Here is a 12,739-nt window from a genome sequence, read left to right as displayed (position 1 = left end):
ATCTGAGTCTTAAATACAGTATTAGGAGACAATGCAAGATTTTACTGAGAAAAAGTGAATTTTTAATTATCTTGTGAATCTACTTAGAAAAACACAAGCAATGTTCACAACTATAAATTTAAACCTTTTGCACTAAAAAAAAAACCACAAAACAACAAACACAAAACCACAGGCATGAACTGTAAACCTGTATTAATTATCAACTAGTCTTAAGGTTAATTCTTAGTAGTAATTCAATATTTTCCTCCTTGGCAATTTTAATGTTTTAGCACCAAATGATCTCCCACAGAGGTACTTGTAACAACTCTGGCTGCCAGCGTAAGGAGAGCCGTCCATATGCACTACTTCACACGCACAGTCCACGCTCACACCACACAGACAGGAGGCCCGTGGCGATGATGTCACACGCTGACTTTCAGGGCAATGGAAATAAGACAGAGGGCATGCGTGTCACACATCTTTAATGTAGTGCATTTGTAGAAAAAAGGCCAGCTTCCGCTCCCAGGCGTGCTCTCGTCCTTATATTTTAATATCATGATTTAGAAGATGCAGACGTTATTACCTAAATATTATTCTATACATTTCCATCAGTGTTCAAGAAAACACTTAAAATTGCTACTTAATTTACACTGTAATTACTGGGTTACAGCTTTAGCTCATTGGCAATTTTGGAAGCAATATTTTTGAAAGCTATGGATGTCCCTGATATCCGCTTAAACCGGACCCCATTCAGAGACAGTCTTGGCAGCTTGCACACCTCCATCTCCCACTGCACGAGGTTCTCTGCGTGCCCGTCACCGTGGACACAGAAGAGTAAGAAGCGCTCTCTCTGCTCGTAGTCACAGTTATTGGCGTCCAGCACTTTGCGGATTTCCCGCATCATGTCATTGGGATCCATGGAACTAGTGGTTTTCATGCTCCAGGTAAAGCGCAGGGAGCGAGGTTTTGCTTCTTTGTTTTCATCCTTTTGCTCAGCAGATACGTTGCGACTGAAATGCACAGTGGCAGCTTTATTTTTAATTGCACAGAAAAACCAACCTTTTCTAGTCCAGCTAGTTCATAATCAACATCTTTGCTCTGACAGAGTAACTGGCCCCCACGCTGCTCTTGCACAGGCTCCCATGTGGTGATCTGTTCCTATACTGAGAAGCATTCCTCTAGTACTCATCCCCCACGCGCTTTTCAAACCATGACCTACACACGCAAAGCTCTACCTGGCTGGAAAATCTTCGCCAGCCATCTATACTTAATAACATGAAGAAAATAATCTATTAAACAGAATCCCTGGAACTCAGGTGAAGGACAGAGCTGAGCACTTCTCCAAGAAGAGCCCAGCTTTCTTCTCCAGGCTGACTGCAGGTGGCAAGGAGCTGGCGGGCCGCCAAAGGCCCAGCTTAGGGAGGCGGGGTCAGCAGGCCAGCCTCTGGCTCTGACCAGCATGGCTGCCCCTGCACCATCACTTCTCCTGTTGGGTCGGCTCCTCATAACCTTCACTCAGGACAGCCAGGGCCTCCACTTCGTTCAAAATCATCTTCCCCGCAGGTGGCCCCTGATGCTGTGTATACTGTGGGGGGCGGGCGGGGGCCTTCTCTCCATTCCCTCCACCTACCTCAGTATTTTTTCTGCCGCTTTGTTAAACCACTAATTCTATGGTTAAAAATAATTCTTAGATGACATTATCTTACTACTGAAGCAGAAAAATGAAATGTTAAGGCCCATTTGCTGCAGAGCAGAGCACTCCAACAACCGATTGGAATGCAACCTCTACTGACCCGGAGTAGACGGGGTGGTCCGAACATCGACAAGGGGATGTCACAGTGGTGCCCCCGGCACAGTTCTCTCAGAAAGTCCACGACTTTCTGAGTCTACCATATTTTGCTCTTCATGGCATTTAATTATCATTGCTACAAACTTTTATTTACAGTCTCGTGTGTACACTGGAATGCTTCAATCAGGACAATGCCAGACACTCTTGTGTATTAAAAACACCCAGTACATGCATGTTAAAAACACTTCATCCTGTGGCAAATTCGTCAGAGCCGAGGGTGGGCCACAGGTTTACTATGTACGTAGCTGCCCATGTGGTGGCAGAATATTCAATTTAGTTAAAAATCCAGTCAAACCAGTCAGAAGCTTCCTACGTGCAAAATGCTGTATTAGACACTAAACAGGTTACGAAAATGAGCAAAAGCTCTCAAGCTAAGTTGGGGCTGGGGGAGGGAAGACTGACCAGCTCAAGGCAACAGCAGCAGTACAGGAAAGGTAGGAGCAGTCCGCAGAGGGTGGCAGGACAACAGGTGGAGCCTCTAAAGGGAGGGGTGCAGGGGGATGCGGAAATGGCTTCCAGGAGGGGTGGCTTCTGGAAAGAGCAACCAAGAAGGATGGGATTCCAGTACAGTGGGGCGGAGGAAGAGAGCTCGTGTGCCAAGCAGAGGGAATGTCTTAAGGGAAGGCGAGGACGTATGGAAAGCACAGAGGACACTGAGTGTACAGATGGGCTGGAACTGGGGGCACAGCATCACCCCTACGAAAGCCGCGGAGTACTCGTGGCAGGCAAACTCAGAACAGCTAGAGCCTGCTCAAGGCTGGCACGGGCAGGCCTGGGTTGGGAGTGACGTCTCAGCTGGGGTAGGGGTGAGGCTGGGAGAGGCCAGGGCTGCTGAGGCCACCTAGAGCAGGTCAGGCAATGGGGCCACTGCAAGTTTTCAATCAGAAAAGTCCCATGATCAGAGCTGAGCTTTAAAAAGACCAGCAGGAGAGCAACTGGGTTCACAGGGACCCGAGACAGCATGTTGGCGGTAATGGGTATCGAAAGGACCTAAGTGGACGAGATCTGCAACCACAGAGGCCTGTCTGAGCCTAACTGGTGAACTCCCCCAACTTCCAAACCTGTGTAATGAAATACGGAATGATCTACAGAATGTAAAAGCAAATTGCTTGACTACATAATCATTCTTAAACATCTAATTTAAGGGGCGCCTGGGTGGCTCAGTGGGTTGAGGCCTCGGTCTTCGGCTCGGGTTGTGAACTCAGGGTCCTGGGATAGAGCCCCGAATCGGGCTCTCTGCTCAGCGGGGAGCCTGCTTCCCCACCCTCTCTCTGCCTGCCTCTCTGTCTACTTGTGATCTCTCTCTGTGTCAAGTAAATAAATAAAATCTTTAAAAAAACAAAAACAAAACAAAACAACATCTAATTTAAGACACGAAAAATTCTTCTCAATATTCTGCTTTCATTCTTTGAGACCAGAATCATGCAGGAGTTATGGACACGCCAACAGTGCTCCTACTGACTCCCAGAGCTACTTTCAGGCTGTCAGTGCCCAGGCAGGAGGGCTCCGTATTGCACCACCCAAACACCAGTGGAAAGCCCTAGTCAGTCTGGGAGGCGGAAGGCTTTCACCAGCGGTTAGCCATGGCACTCTGGTGCCCTCAAGCGGCCACTGGGAGGCGGCAGCAGTGACACTGGTGCTTCAAGAACCATAGAACGTGGACCTCACCAAGCAATCCTACATTGACAGCAGGCATATGATGCAGGACATTCAGAAAAGAGCATCGTTTCTGCCACACACACAAGGTAAATACCTATAAAATATTTTAAGTAAAAATCATTTCCCTCACCTTGAGCCCTCATATCTCCCGTTCCTCTCATATTCAGTTGGAAGCCTCAACGAACAGAATGCAGAAGCACAGAGAAGTGGGAAAGAGAAAAGAAATCTTACAGACCAGTACACGACCACCCATATACAAATACAGATGTCATGAATGAACAAATCCAAAGCAGTTTAGGTCACCGGCTGTGCTTGTTAAACTCGTCCCGTCAAGGGGGTGACTCGGCCCCCACCATCCTTCTCCATGCGCGCTCACAGGTGGGGTGGGAGGCCCCGGCCACACACCTGCATCACATCTGCAACAGGTACTCTTGCCTGGCTTTGGAACTGGAGATTTTATTCTGACTTTTTAACCCTTGCCCCAAAGTGTAATGGGTTTTAACTAAAAGGAAATGAATTCTATCAGTTAAATCCTACCTACAACTACCAAATTTCCTGTGCAAGGAAAAATTTGGCAACGGGGAAGATTAAAAAACAATCACGTAGTGGAATTTCCCTTAGAAGGAAAGCACTCCTCCCACAGTTTTAACAAAGAGCTCATGTTCACATAGCTTTTCAGTGATCCACTGACCTCATCAACACACAGACCCCCCACAGCCTGGCTTTCTGGGCACAGGTGGCTCATATGGCCGATTTTCTGCTTCATTCTCTGTGCATTCCAAGACGGTGAGCAACATTTTTGTTCTCTTGACTTATCGTCATCAAAAAGTAATCATCTGGTAGGAATATATAAGATTTACCACATGCTTTCAGTAAAGTAGTAAGGCCTACTTCCTTCAGTGGTTGGTGGAAAGCAGGTTTTAGACAGAATACTATTTACTCTTCAACTCTCTGAAAATATTAAAACTTTTCTGCTGTAAGCTGCCCACATCTTTATTTCTGAAAACCTCAAACCAAATGAGGCTATAGGTTTGAATTTTGTGCTTGTTTCGCATGTAAAAATATTAGCTAATTTCCCAGTCATTTTAAAGTGTTTTGCTAATTCAATCCTTCATGGTATAAAAGATGGCAACAGTTACCACTTACCTTCTGCAGGCTTGAGGCCAATCAGTAATTGTACATTAATATTACTGAACAACTCATTCTTCAAACAGAAGCATGCTAAGTGTTATTAGTATGAAGACAGAATTATTTGGATGCTAAATAATTCTAGCAAAGAAAGAAAATGCACAGAGCATGCACAGGCCTACTGTTACGTGGGTGCCACAGTCCCTTTACAAATGCCTGACAGAGTTAATCTATTTCTTTCCAAGGTTTCCTTACAAAGAAATAAGTATTTAGTTCTGAGCAGAAAGTTTAGTTTTTAAGAAAACAAAACAAAACAAAAAAACAAGGCTAGAAAGCCAAACCTGATGTTAATTGCAGGAGCCATTTTGGGGTAAGGATCGGAAAAAAAAATGTGTATATATAAATCCTACCTTTTGATAAACCTGAATGACATGTTTCTAAAAGAAATTAAGCCAAAAACAAAATTAACAAAAATGACTTGCACAAATTAAATAGAAAATCTAGTCAATTATAGAGAGAAAGAAAAACAACAAATAAAATAGGGCTCCTCTTCTGTCTAAAGAACAATGGAACAGAGACATTTGTTGAAAAAGTAAAATTACAGGTAACTGAGTATGTAAAAATCTGTACTTGTAAGAAAAATTCAGCAATAAATATTGACATTAGCTGTAATTAAATATATTTAAGGGTTTTCAGATAGATATACTGTAAGATGATAAAATCCAACATCCTATGTTAAAGAAGTGACAGAAATCATCCGCAGTACGATACAGTAAGAGGGTAACACCTCTCGATCCTCTTGAGAATGTCTTAGAAACAAAAACCTCACCTTCTTATATAACATTAAAAATTTCATTTAAAAGTGTTCAACCATTAAGAGAACCTTTACTTATCTCAGGAAGATGATTTAAACATTCACAGAATGCCTATTACAGTGTAGGACATAAATCACTTTTTAAGAAAAAACTAAGTGATTGGGATTTAAAATGAAGCGGACTTTTCGGAGTTTTAGATGGCAAAATGAATGGATATTAAATAATAAGATAATGGGGTTTTCAATTGATGTTTTATGGAATAAACTGGAAGAGCTGTATTGAGAAGGGGCTTTTTGCTCGTTAAAAATTAAGGAGATGCTTAGGCTGTTCTGAACAGAATCTGACCAAAGAAATTCCAAACTACGAGTCAGGCTTGCACGATCATGTGGTCAGCATTCCTGGGCAAGTGCAGGCTGGCTCACCTAACTATTTCTGAAACCTCCCAGTTCTGTGATTAAACAAAGGGTTCACTCTGCGTGAACGAAGGGATGAAGGCCTTGGACTTGTTGTTCTAACATGGATAAGTTGGCACTGCTTCAGATACAACCACTTAAAAAACATCTAACTAGTGCAGATACCAGCCAACCACGTCGTAATCAAATCAGAAGCAGTACACAGCAGGGTTACACGCAGTAGAGAAGATCACACACATGACAGTACTTTGTAAATAATTAAGCACTACATAAATATAAGGCAGGAATTATGCAAAAGATTATTTTAGTTGAAAACTGATTAAAAGGTCTTTAAGATATATATATATTTTTTAAAGATTTTATTTATTTATTTGACAGAGAGAGATCACAAGTAGATGGAGAGGCAGGCAGAGAGAGAGAGAGAGAGAGAGAGACGCAGGCTCCCTGCTGAGCAGAGAGCCCGATGCGGGACTCGATCCCAGGACCCTGAGATCATGACCTGAGCCGAAGGCAGCGGCTTAACCCACTGAGCCACCCAGGCGCCCTTTAAGATGTATTTTAATTTCCCAATTTTCTACCTGAGTTAAGTCGGGGTTACTGGTCAAGTGCCGTAGGACTGTTTTTCTTCACATTTCCTGCCATGAATCCCGGTGGTGTATAAAGAGGAGCAGCGGCAGGACTGAGGCTTGGTTCATGGGGGCCCGTGAACCAATCTGAGGCACACAGAGGCATGAACATCCTGTCTCAGGGTATGAGCACCCTATGTCCCCAGGAGGGGACAGCCTCACTCCTTCTGACTACTGAGGTGGAAGAGCACACGGCTCTCCGGAGCCCCACATACTCAGGGCAGAGTCAGAGCCACGAGCAGATGCAGACCTGGTGCCGGCTGTCCTCCCACCACACCTCAGCAGCCTCCGATGCAGCACCTCCAAAAGCACCCCTGCGCCGCCTCTCTCACAGGCGCCAGGACTCTGATCCGCACAGTCACTGTTAGGGCGGGATTAGCAGCCTTCGCTGATCTAACACTTAGTTGTATCAGTGTACCTCTAAAGGACAGTAAACTGAGGCTACAGACCTCAGTGTGCAAACTTTAACAAATAGAAGACTATATTTCTGCCAATCTTTAGGGGTAGAAATTGCCTGGAAATGTAAAGTAAGATAACCCCTAAGATTTTTCTAAAATTAAACCAAGAAAGCTCAGTCTCCAATTTTAATTCAAAGACATGAAAAGAAAATTAGACATTAGAAAATGAGGGACAAGGACCCACACTGTCCCTGACAGCCTTGCAGGGCAGCACGCACAGCGGACTCAAGGGCCTCTTCTGGAGGCACAGACCTGGCTTGGCAACTTTTGGCTGTATAACTTTGAACTTAAACTCTTAAACTCTCTGAACCTCATCTCCCACGTGGTCCTACAAAATTGGGATAATATCTATTACACAGGCAGACTGTGGAGGAGATTAAATGAATGTAAGAGAATGTGTGCGTAGACATGTGCATCTTTATCAACGTAAAACAAGTACATCTCTATAAGTCTATAGACATCTGTTCACCTTAGCACTCGATAAGCAATCACGAAATGTTAGCTGATGTTACTTGTAACAATGATAGCATTAGGATGACCAAAAAAGAGCACAAAGGTAACAAATAAATTCAAGGATATTCTTGATTTGTAAGGTTTTATTTAAAGAGCCCATTAGAGACTGAAGCGTGAAGACAAACAGCGGCCTGTCCTGCAACCAGCTCAGACAGATCTGACTGGGTGCGTCCCCCACTGCACCCAGGGCTCTCCCCGTGTATAACACCAGTCAGCAGTAAGCAAGGCCAGGGAGCGAAAAGCCAGCAGGACGATAAATGGCTCGTTCCCTACCACCTGAGTTTCAGAGGCAGATTCCATTTCAGTTTAGTCCACAAGGAAGAAACTAGGGAACAGAGAGGCCTGGGACAGGCCCTAGGATAACCCTGAGAGGGAGGAAGAAATTATTCTGGAGGTCACCAGACCCTTCTTGGATTCAGCTCCCTGCTTCTCTTACTGGTCCCAAGTGGGTGCCCCAAACCTGGCAAAGTCCTTTGGACCATTCTACTCTTCTGCCCAGTTGGGAACAGGGGGTCTCAGCAAAGGGGTAGAGTAAGAAGCTGGACTGTAACTTCTGGCCCCCCTCTGACCTCCAATCAATAAGATAAAGCAGAAGTCCTCCCTAATCCGGTGGCCAGTGTCCTGACGACAAGCAGATTACCTGGAGAAAGGCAGCTGAATGTGACTTGGCTAAGTTCAAGTGATTGATCTAAAAGAATTTAATATTACTGGAGGAATTAAGGAGACTGAAAAGTGGGATCTGGCTTACAGGTTAAATACCAAAGATAGCAGGAAACAAAGCAGCCAGCTAGTGAGCCACAGGGAATGTGGAGAAACAGAGGAGGGGGGTGCCAGCCGTATCAGACTCTGTTGTTCTGAGTAAAATAAAAATGATGCACAAGAGGGTCTGCAACATGGGAGCTGCAGGACGCCCTGGACATACTACTCCATGGTGAGGCAAGATTTTACTTATTTATTTGAGAGAGAGAGAGAGAAAGTGAGAGAGAGCAGAAGCTGAGGGAGGGCAGAAGGGGAGAGGGCAGCAGACTTCCCACTGAGCAGGGAGCTTAATGCTGGACTCAATCCTGCGACTATGGGATCATGACCTGAGCTGCAGGCAGACCCTTAACAGACTGAATCATCCAGGTGCCTGTGAGGCTCAATTTCTGGGAAACTCTTCTGGGAGTCCTGAGAGTACAGTGGCATTCAGGTCTCCTGAGTGTGGTCCTAGCTAATGGTGCCTCTGCCTGTGCGCGTATGGTGCATAGAGGCACTTTTTCTTCTTCCTCTTACAGCAGTCAATGATTCTAAGCCTTTGCAGCCTCCAGATTAGGTTATGGAAATAAAGTTCAAAGTACCTAAAGGGAAAAATGATTTTTATACACCATCAGATGCTAGCTTCTTGCTGAGAAGAAATCAGGAATTTTATCTGCCAAACTATATGTTTAAGCAAGTTACCTTGTTCTTACTATGACTTACTGACAGAGAGAACAGTTTTAAGATTTAGACCTTCGGAAACTTAGTGTTCTTCAATGACATGACAGGAGGTGAGAGAGGTAAGAGAAGAAATGTCTCTCTCCTCCATGTCCAGACCACACGCTGTCTTTGGCAGCAACTGCCCCTGGAGTGCCAGCCTATACTGGAGGTGGGGTTTTACTGAACTGCAGTAAACATGCCATGTGGACAGAAGTGTGCAACAGCCTCCTTAGTGCTGGAGGACTTTTGGTGCTGTGAGGATTCTGAGCTCTGTAATTCCTACTCCAAAAGGTTTTAAAGTATAAAGTTCTATATATAAACCAGAAAAACATGAGCTAAAGACAAAGCGAAAGGTGCCTGGGTGGCTCAGTCGTTAAGTGTCTTTGGCTCAGGTCATGATCCCAGGGTCCTGCGATCGAGTCCCGCATTGGGCTCCCTGCTCAGTGGGGAGCCTGCTTCTCCCTCTATTCTTCCCCATTGCTCGTGATCTCTCTCAGCAAAAAAAAAAAAAGTTAAAGACAAAGTGAAAAGTATTTGGGCAGTTGCTTCACACAACAGAGAAGACGTTTCTTGTTTTGCTCTTATATTCGCTCCAAACCACCAGCACAACCCAGCACTTACCTCCTTGTAAGTTTTGAAGTTAATTTACTAAAAAGATTAGTGGAGCCTCGGCTTCGAGTCTGTGACAATGGTGTGGCTTCGTGGGACAGGCTGGGTGAGGCAGGCGGGCCATTATACGTGGCAGTCCGCCGCTCCCGGGGCTGGCCATGGAAAGTGCTGCGACTGGCTGTGCCCCGTGGGAAGCGGAGTCGGTCTGGCGTGGCTGCGCTGCTGACACTGTGCGTCGAGGCAACTGGAGTCCTCGGATCAGGAATAGTGCTAGAAGATCAGAACAGAATGGTCTCACATCTTTGTTCACAAGAGCCCAGCTTTGTGGCAAACATGGCACACAAAAATCTACAATAGACCTCTTATATATGGTGGAGAAAACCAGTTCTAATAAATGTCTAGACCCATGGGGGTGTTTTATAGGGTTCAGGACCAAAAGGCAAGCTAAACAGGAGGGTATCAAATAAACAGTATATAATGAAACACAGCCTCATGGGGTTTAAGGTAATAGGACATACGTATTTTCAAGGACAAGATAAATGCAGGGAAATTCTAGGACAAAGGAATGGCTAACTCGAGCTTTTCCCTTTGCTTCCTTCTCAGAGTTGCTTACATGCAGAGAACCTTGCCAATATAAAATAAACAGAGGCTATGCAGGTGAAATCGAAGAATAGGCAACTAAAATGTTTTAGAAGCACACAAACACGAATGGCACGTTTACTATCAGATCCCACATGCTAAGAGCAGCACCGTGGAGAGGAGGGGGACTGCTTACACCCTTTGCAGTATGCAAAGGCATGAAGACACACAGACGACCAAGGACACCATGACACAGGATGCACTTAACTAAAACCACACACAGGAAGGGTACTTTGTGCACAAGAGTAACGACCCGTGGACTATAAAATCCACAGCACAGCATGGAGCAGCGGCGGGCACACACGAGTCTCACGAGGAATGTGCAGTTGTCTTACACAGCCTTGCTGTTATCTCCTTCACTGTCTACTGGAGGTACCATCATCGTGGGGTGCCCCGAGGCTGACATGGACATCGACTTCTGATGTCTCAGCCGACAGGTGGAAGCTGTGGCACAAACTGAGGCAGGGCTAGCTGCGTAAGCGAACAGTTCTGTCAGGCTAGGAGGGGGTTTGGGTTCAGGCAGAGGCAGAAACAACAATATGATGGCGCAGTGACAAAAAGAGCGACCTGCTATTTCAAGCACACACCTTCCTCCCCAAACCAGCTCAATTTTGCCTTAGAACAAAAATCTCTTAACCCTGTTTTAAGGATTCAGCAGCAATTACTAACCTGTAGCTGCTTTTTTCCCAAACAATGAAAGATGTTTTAGCTTTAAAGAAGAAAAATGACATCTTGTTTGAATATTTATGAGAGGGGCAGTGTTTTCTAAGCTGTGTACAAAACCAAGCCTCTCCCGAAAGAGAGGCTCCATTCCAACTGGAGCCGTCAAGTGAACCCACAACGTGAGCACACTGTGCCCTACCTGGTCTCCCAGCGCACAGACGTAGTTTAAATGGACTAGTAAAAGGATAGAAATAGTAACTAGGTGCATTTATCCAAGGGTCCTATGCTGTTTAAAGACAGATGACAATCTTCCTATGCAAAGGGCATTCACTTCTTTATAAACAAGTCAAAATCCCTACGGGGTCAACAGAGCCCCCTTTTTCAAGGCAGAAAATCTAGCATGAGTAGTTCAACTGCTCGCAGACAAAGAAACAGCAACAGACGTGGCTGTGGACCCCGACGGCTTCACCTGGCCCGGAGTGAAGGAGCCTCACCATGGCCACGCTGCTTCTTAATTCCAGCTCAGTCATCCTGTCCTTGTTCCAAAGAGGCAGTTTCTCTCCTTTGAGGCGAGCCAGGGATTCAGAATTCTGATTCTGCACATCAGTCTGTACACCCTCCCCACCTCTACCCCAGGGTCTCCCCACACAGGGTCTTCCCTCCTGTCCCACACTGGCCTATACCTTAGCACCCGTCTTCACTGGTCTCCTGGCCTTCACTGGGTGCTCATCGGCTACAGCCTTTCGAAAGCACGCTGTGTCTTCAGGACCAAGTTCAAACCCCTCAAACTCCTAGCTACACCCTCAGGCACCCACGGCCCGGCCCTGGCTGCATCTCCAGGCTCTACCTTCTGCTGTTACCTCTGGGAACTTGACTTTTGGAAGCTCCTATCATGTGCAATCCCTTGGTCATATATCAGGTCAAATAACTTTCATAGGAACTATTCTCTGTGCCTGGAGAACAAGCATCGTCGATTTTCATAAAAATTTAACGCAGTCACCCTCTCCACGAAGTTTCCCCTGATGCCCTCTCCCATCAGCAGCGAATCACCCCCTTTTATACTACCTTCATCTGCTACTATGCCCCATATTATATCACAGTGACCCTTCCCTGCTAGACTGTCCTGCAAGCATTGTGCTCAATAAATGCTCTCCTCACTGAAAAGGTACGTTCGAGAGTCCCTGGCGTTCTGACAGTCCTGACTGAGGGGGTGAGGAGATGTGTCTGTAATAAATTTCTCAAGAAGATAAGTTGTCCCTGCATTTTTGTTTGAGAATTCTGTCTTCTGACCTGGGAGAAAGGCTCTAATATAGTCACAAAAGAATTGGAAACAAATGTCTTATGAAGATAAATACAGATTCGATTTCATGTTTTTGCCATTCAGCATTGACTCTTTTTCCCAAGCCAACGACACTTGAATTCCGCTATGAGGGAAACAAGCTCCGAGGCTCTGGATTCAGACTCCACCCCAGACTTTCCCAGCCACTCTGGCCAGTGACAGACTGGCCAGAACCACACCAGCATGGACCCAGAGCCAAGCCCAGGGCTTCTGTCTGAGGAGAGCTCAGTGGGAAGATGCCAAGCCAAATGCTGCTGAGCCCAACCAGGAAACCCCTACAGAGAAAGCGGAATTAGGAGACGGACCCTGACTCCTTCCCTGCACTTTTCTAGTGATAGGAACTCAAAAGATGCACTTTTCAAAAAAAGATTTATTTGAGAGAGTCAAGTACATGCGAGGGGGTGAGGGACAAAGGGAGGAGCGAATCCCAAGCAGAATCCCTACTGAGCACGGGCCGGATGCGGAGCTCAGTATCACAACCCTGAGGTCACAACTGACCCGAAATCAAGAGTCGGTTGGCGCTCAACTGACTGAGCAACCCAGGTGCCCCTGATTCAACTTTTTATTTTTATTTTTTAAAGATTTATTTATTTA

At 45.6% G+C, this 12,739-nt stretch overlaps 1 protein-coding gene across 11 annotated transcripts in view; it reads right to left on the bottom strand.

Annotated features, from left to right (window-relative positions):
• Positions 1-444: 444 nt before the first annotated feature.
• The window catches only part of MARK3 (microtubule affinity regulating kinase 3), a 119,969-nt gene continuing 107,674 nt past the window's right edge, over positions 445-12,739 (bottom strand). For 2 of the 11 annotated variants that reach the window (XM_059374060.1, XM_059374064.1), the window contains exons 15-19: positions 10,479-10,640; positions 9,517-9,774; positions 5,026-5,052; positions 3,618-3,662; positions 445-989 (exon numbers count right to left, since the gene is read on the bottom strand). In XM_059374060.1, the coding sequence (XP_059230043.1) occupies positions 644-989; positions 3,618-3,662; positions 5,026-5,052; positions 9,517-9,774; positions 10,479-10,640 (838 nt within the window). In that variant the 3' untranslated portion in view covers positions 445-643. The remainder of the gene's footprint in view (positions 990-3,617; positions 3,663-5,025; positions 5,053-9,516; positions 9,775-10,478; positions 10,641-12,739) is intronic. The other 9 variants (XM_059374066.1, XM_059374069.1, XM_059374070.1 and 6 more) reach the window with 7 other exon arrangements.

Source organism: Mustela nigripes, chromosome 13, assembly GCF_022355385.1.
Source record: "Mustela nigripes isolate SB6536 chromosome 13, MUSNIG.SB6536, whole genome shotgun sequence".
Taxonomy (NCBI): domain Eukaryota; kingdom Metazoa; phylum Chordata; class Mammalia; order Carnivora; family Mustelidae; genus Mustela; species Mustela nigripes.
The sequence above is the reverse complement of the archived record's forward strand: the minus strand, read 5'-3'. Positions and strand labels throughout refer to the sequence as shown.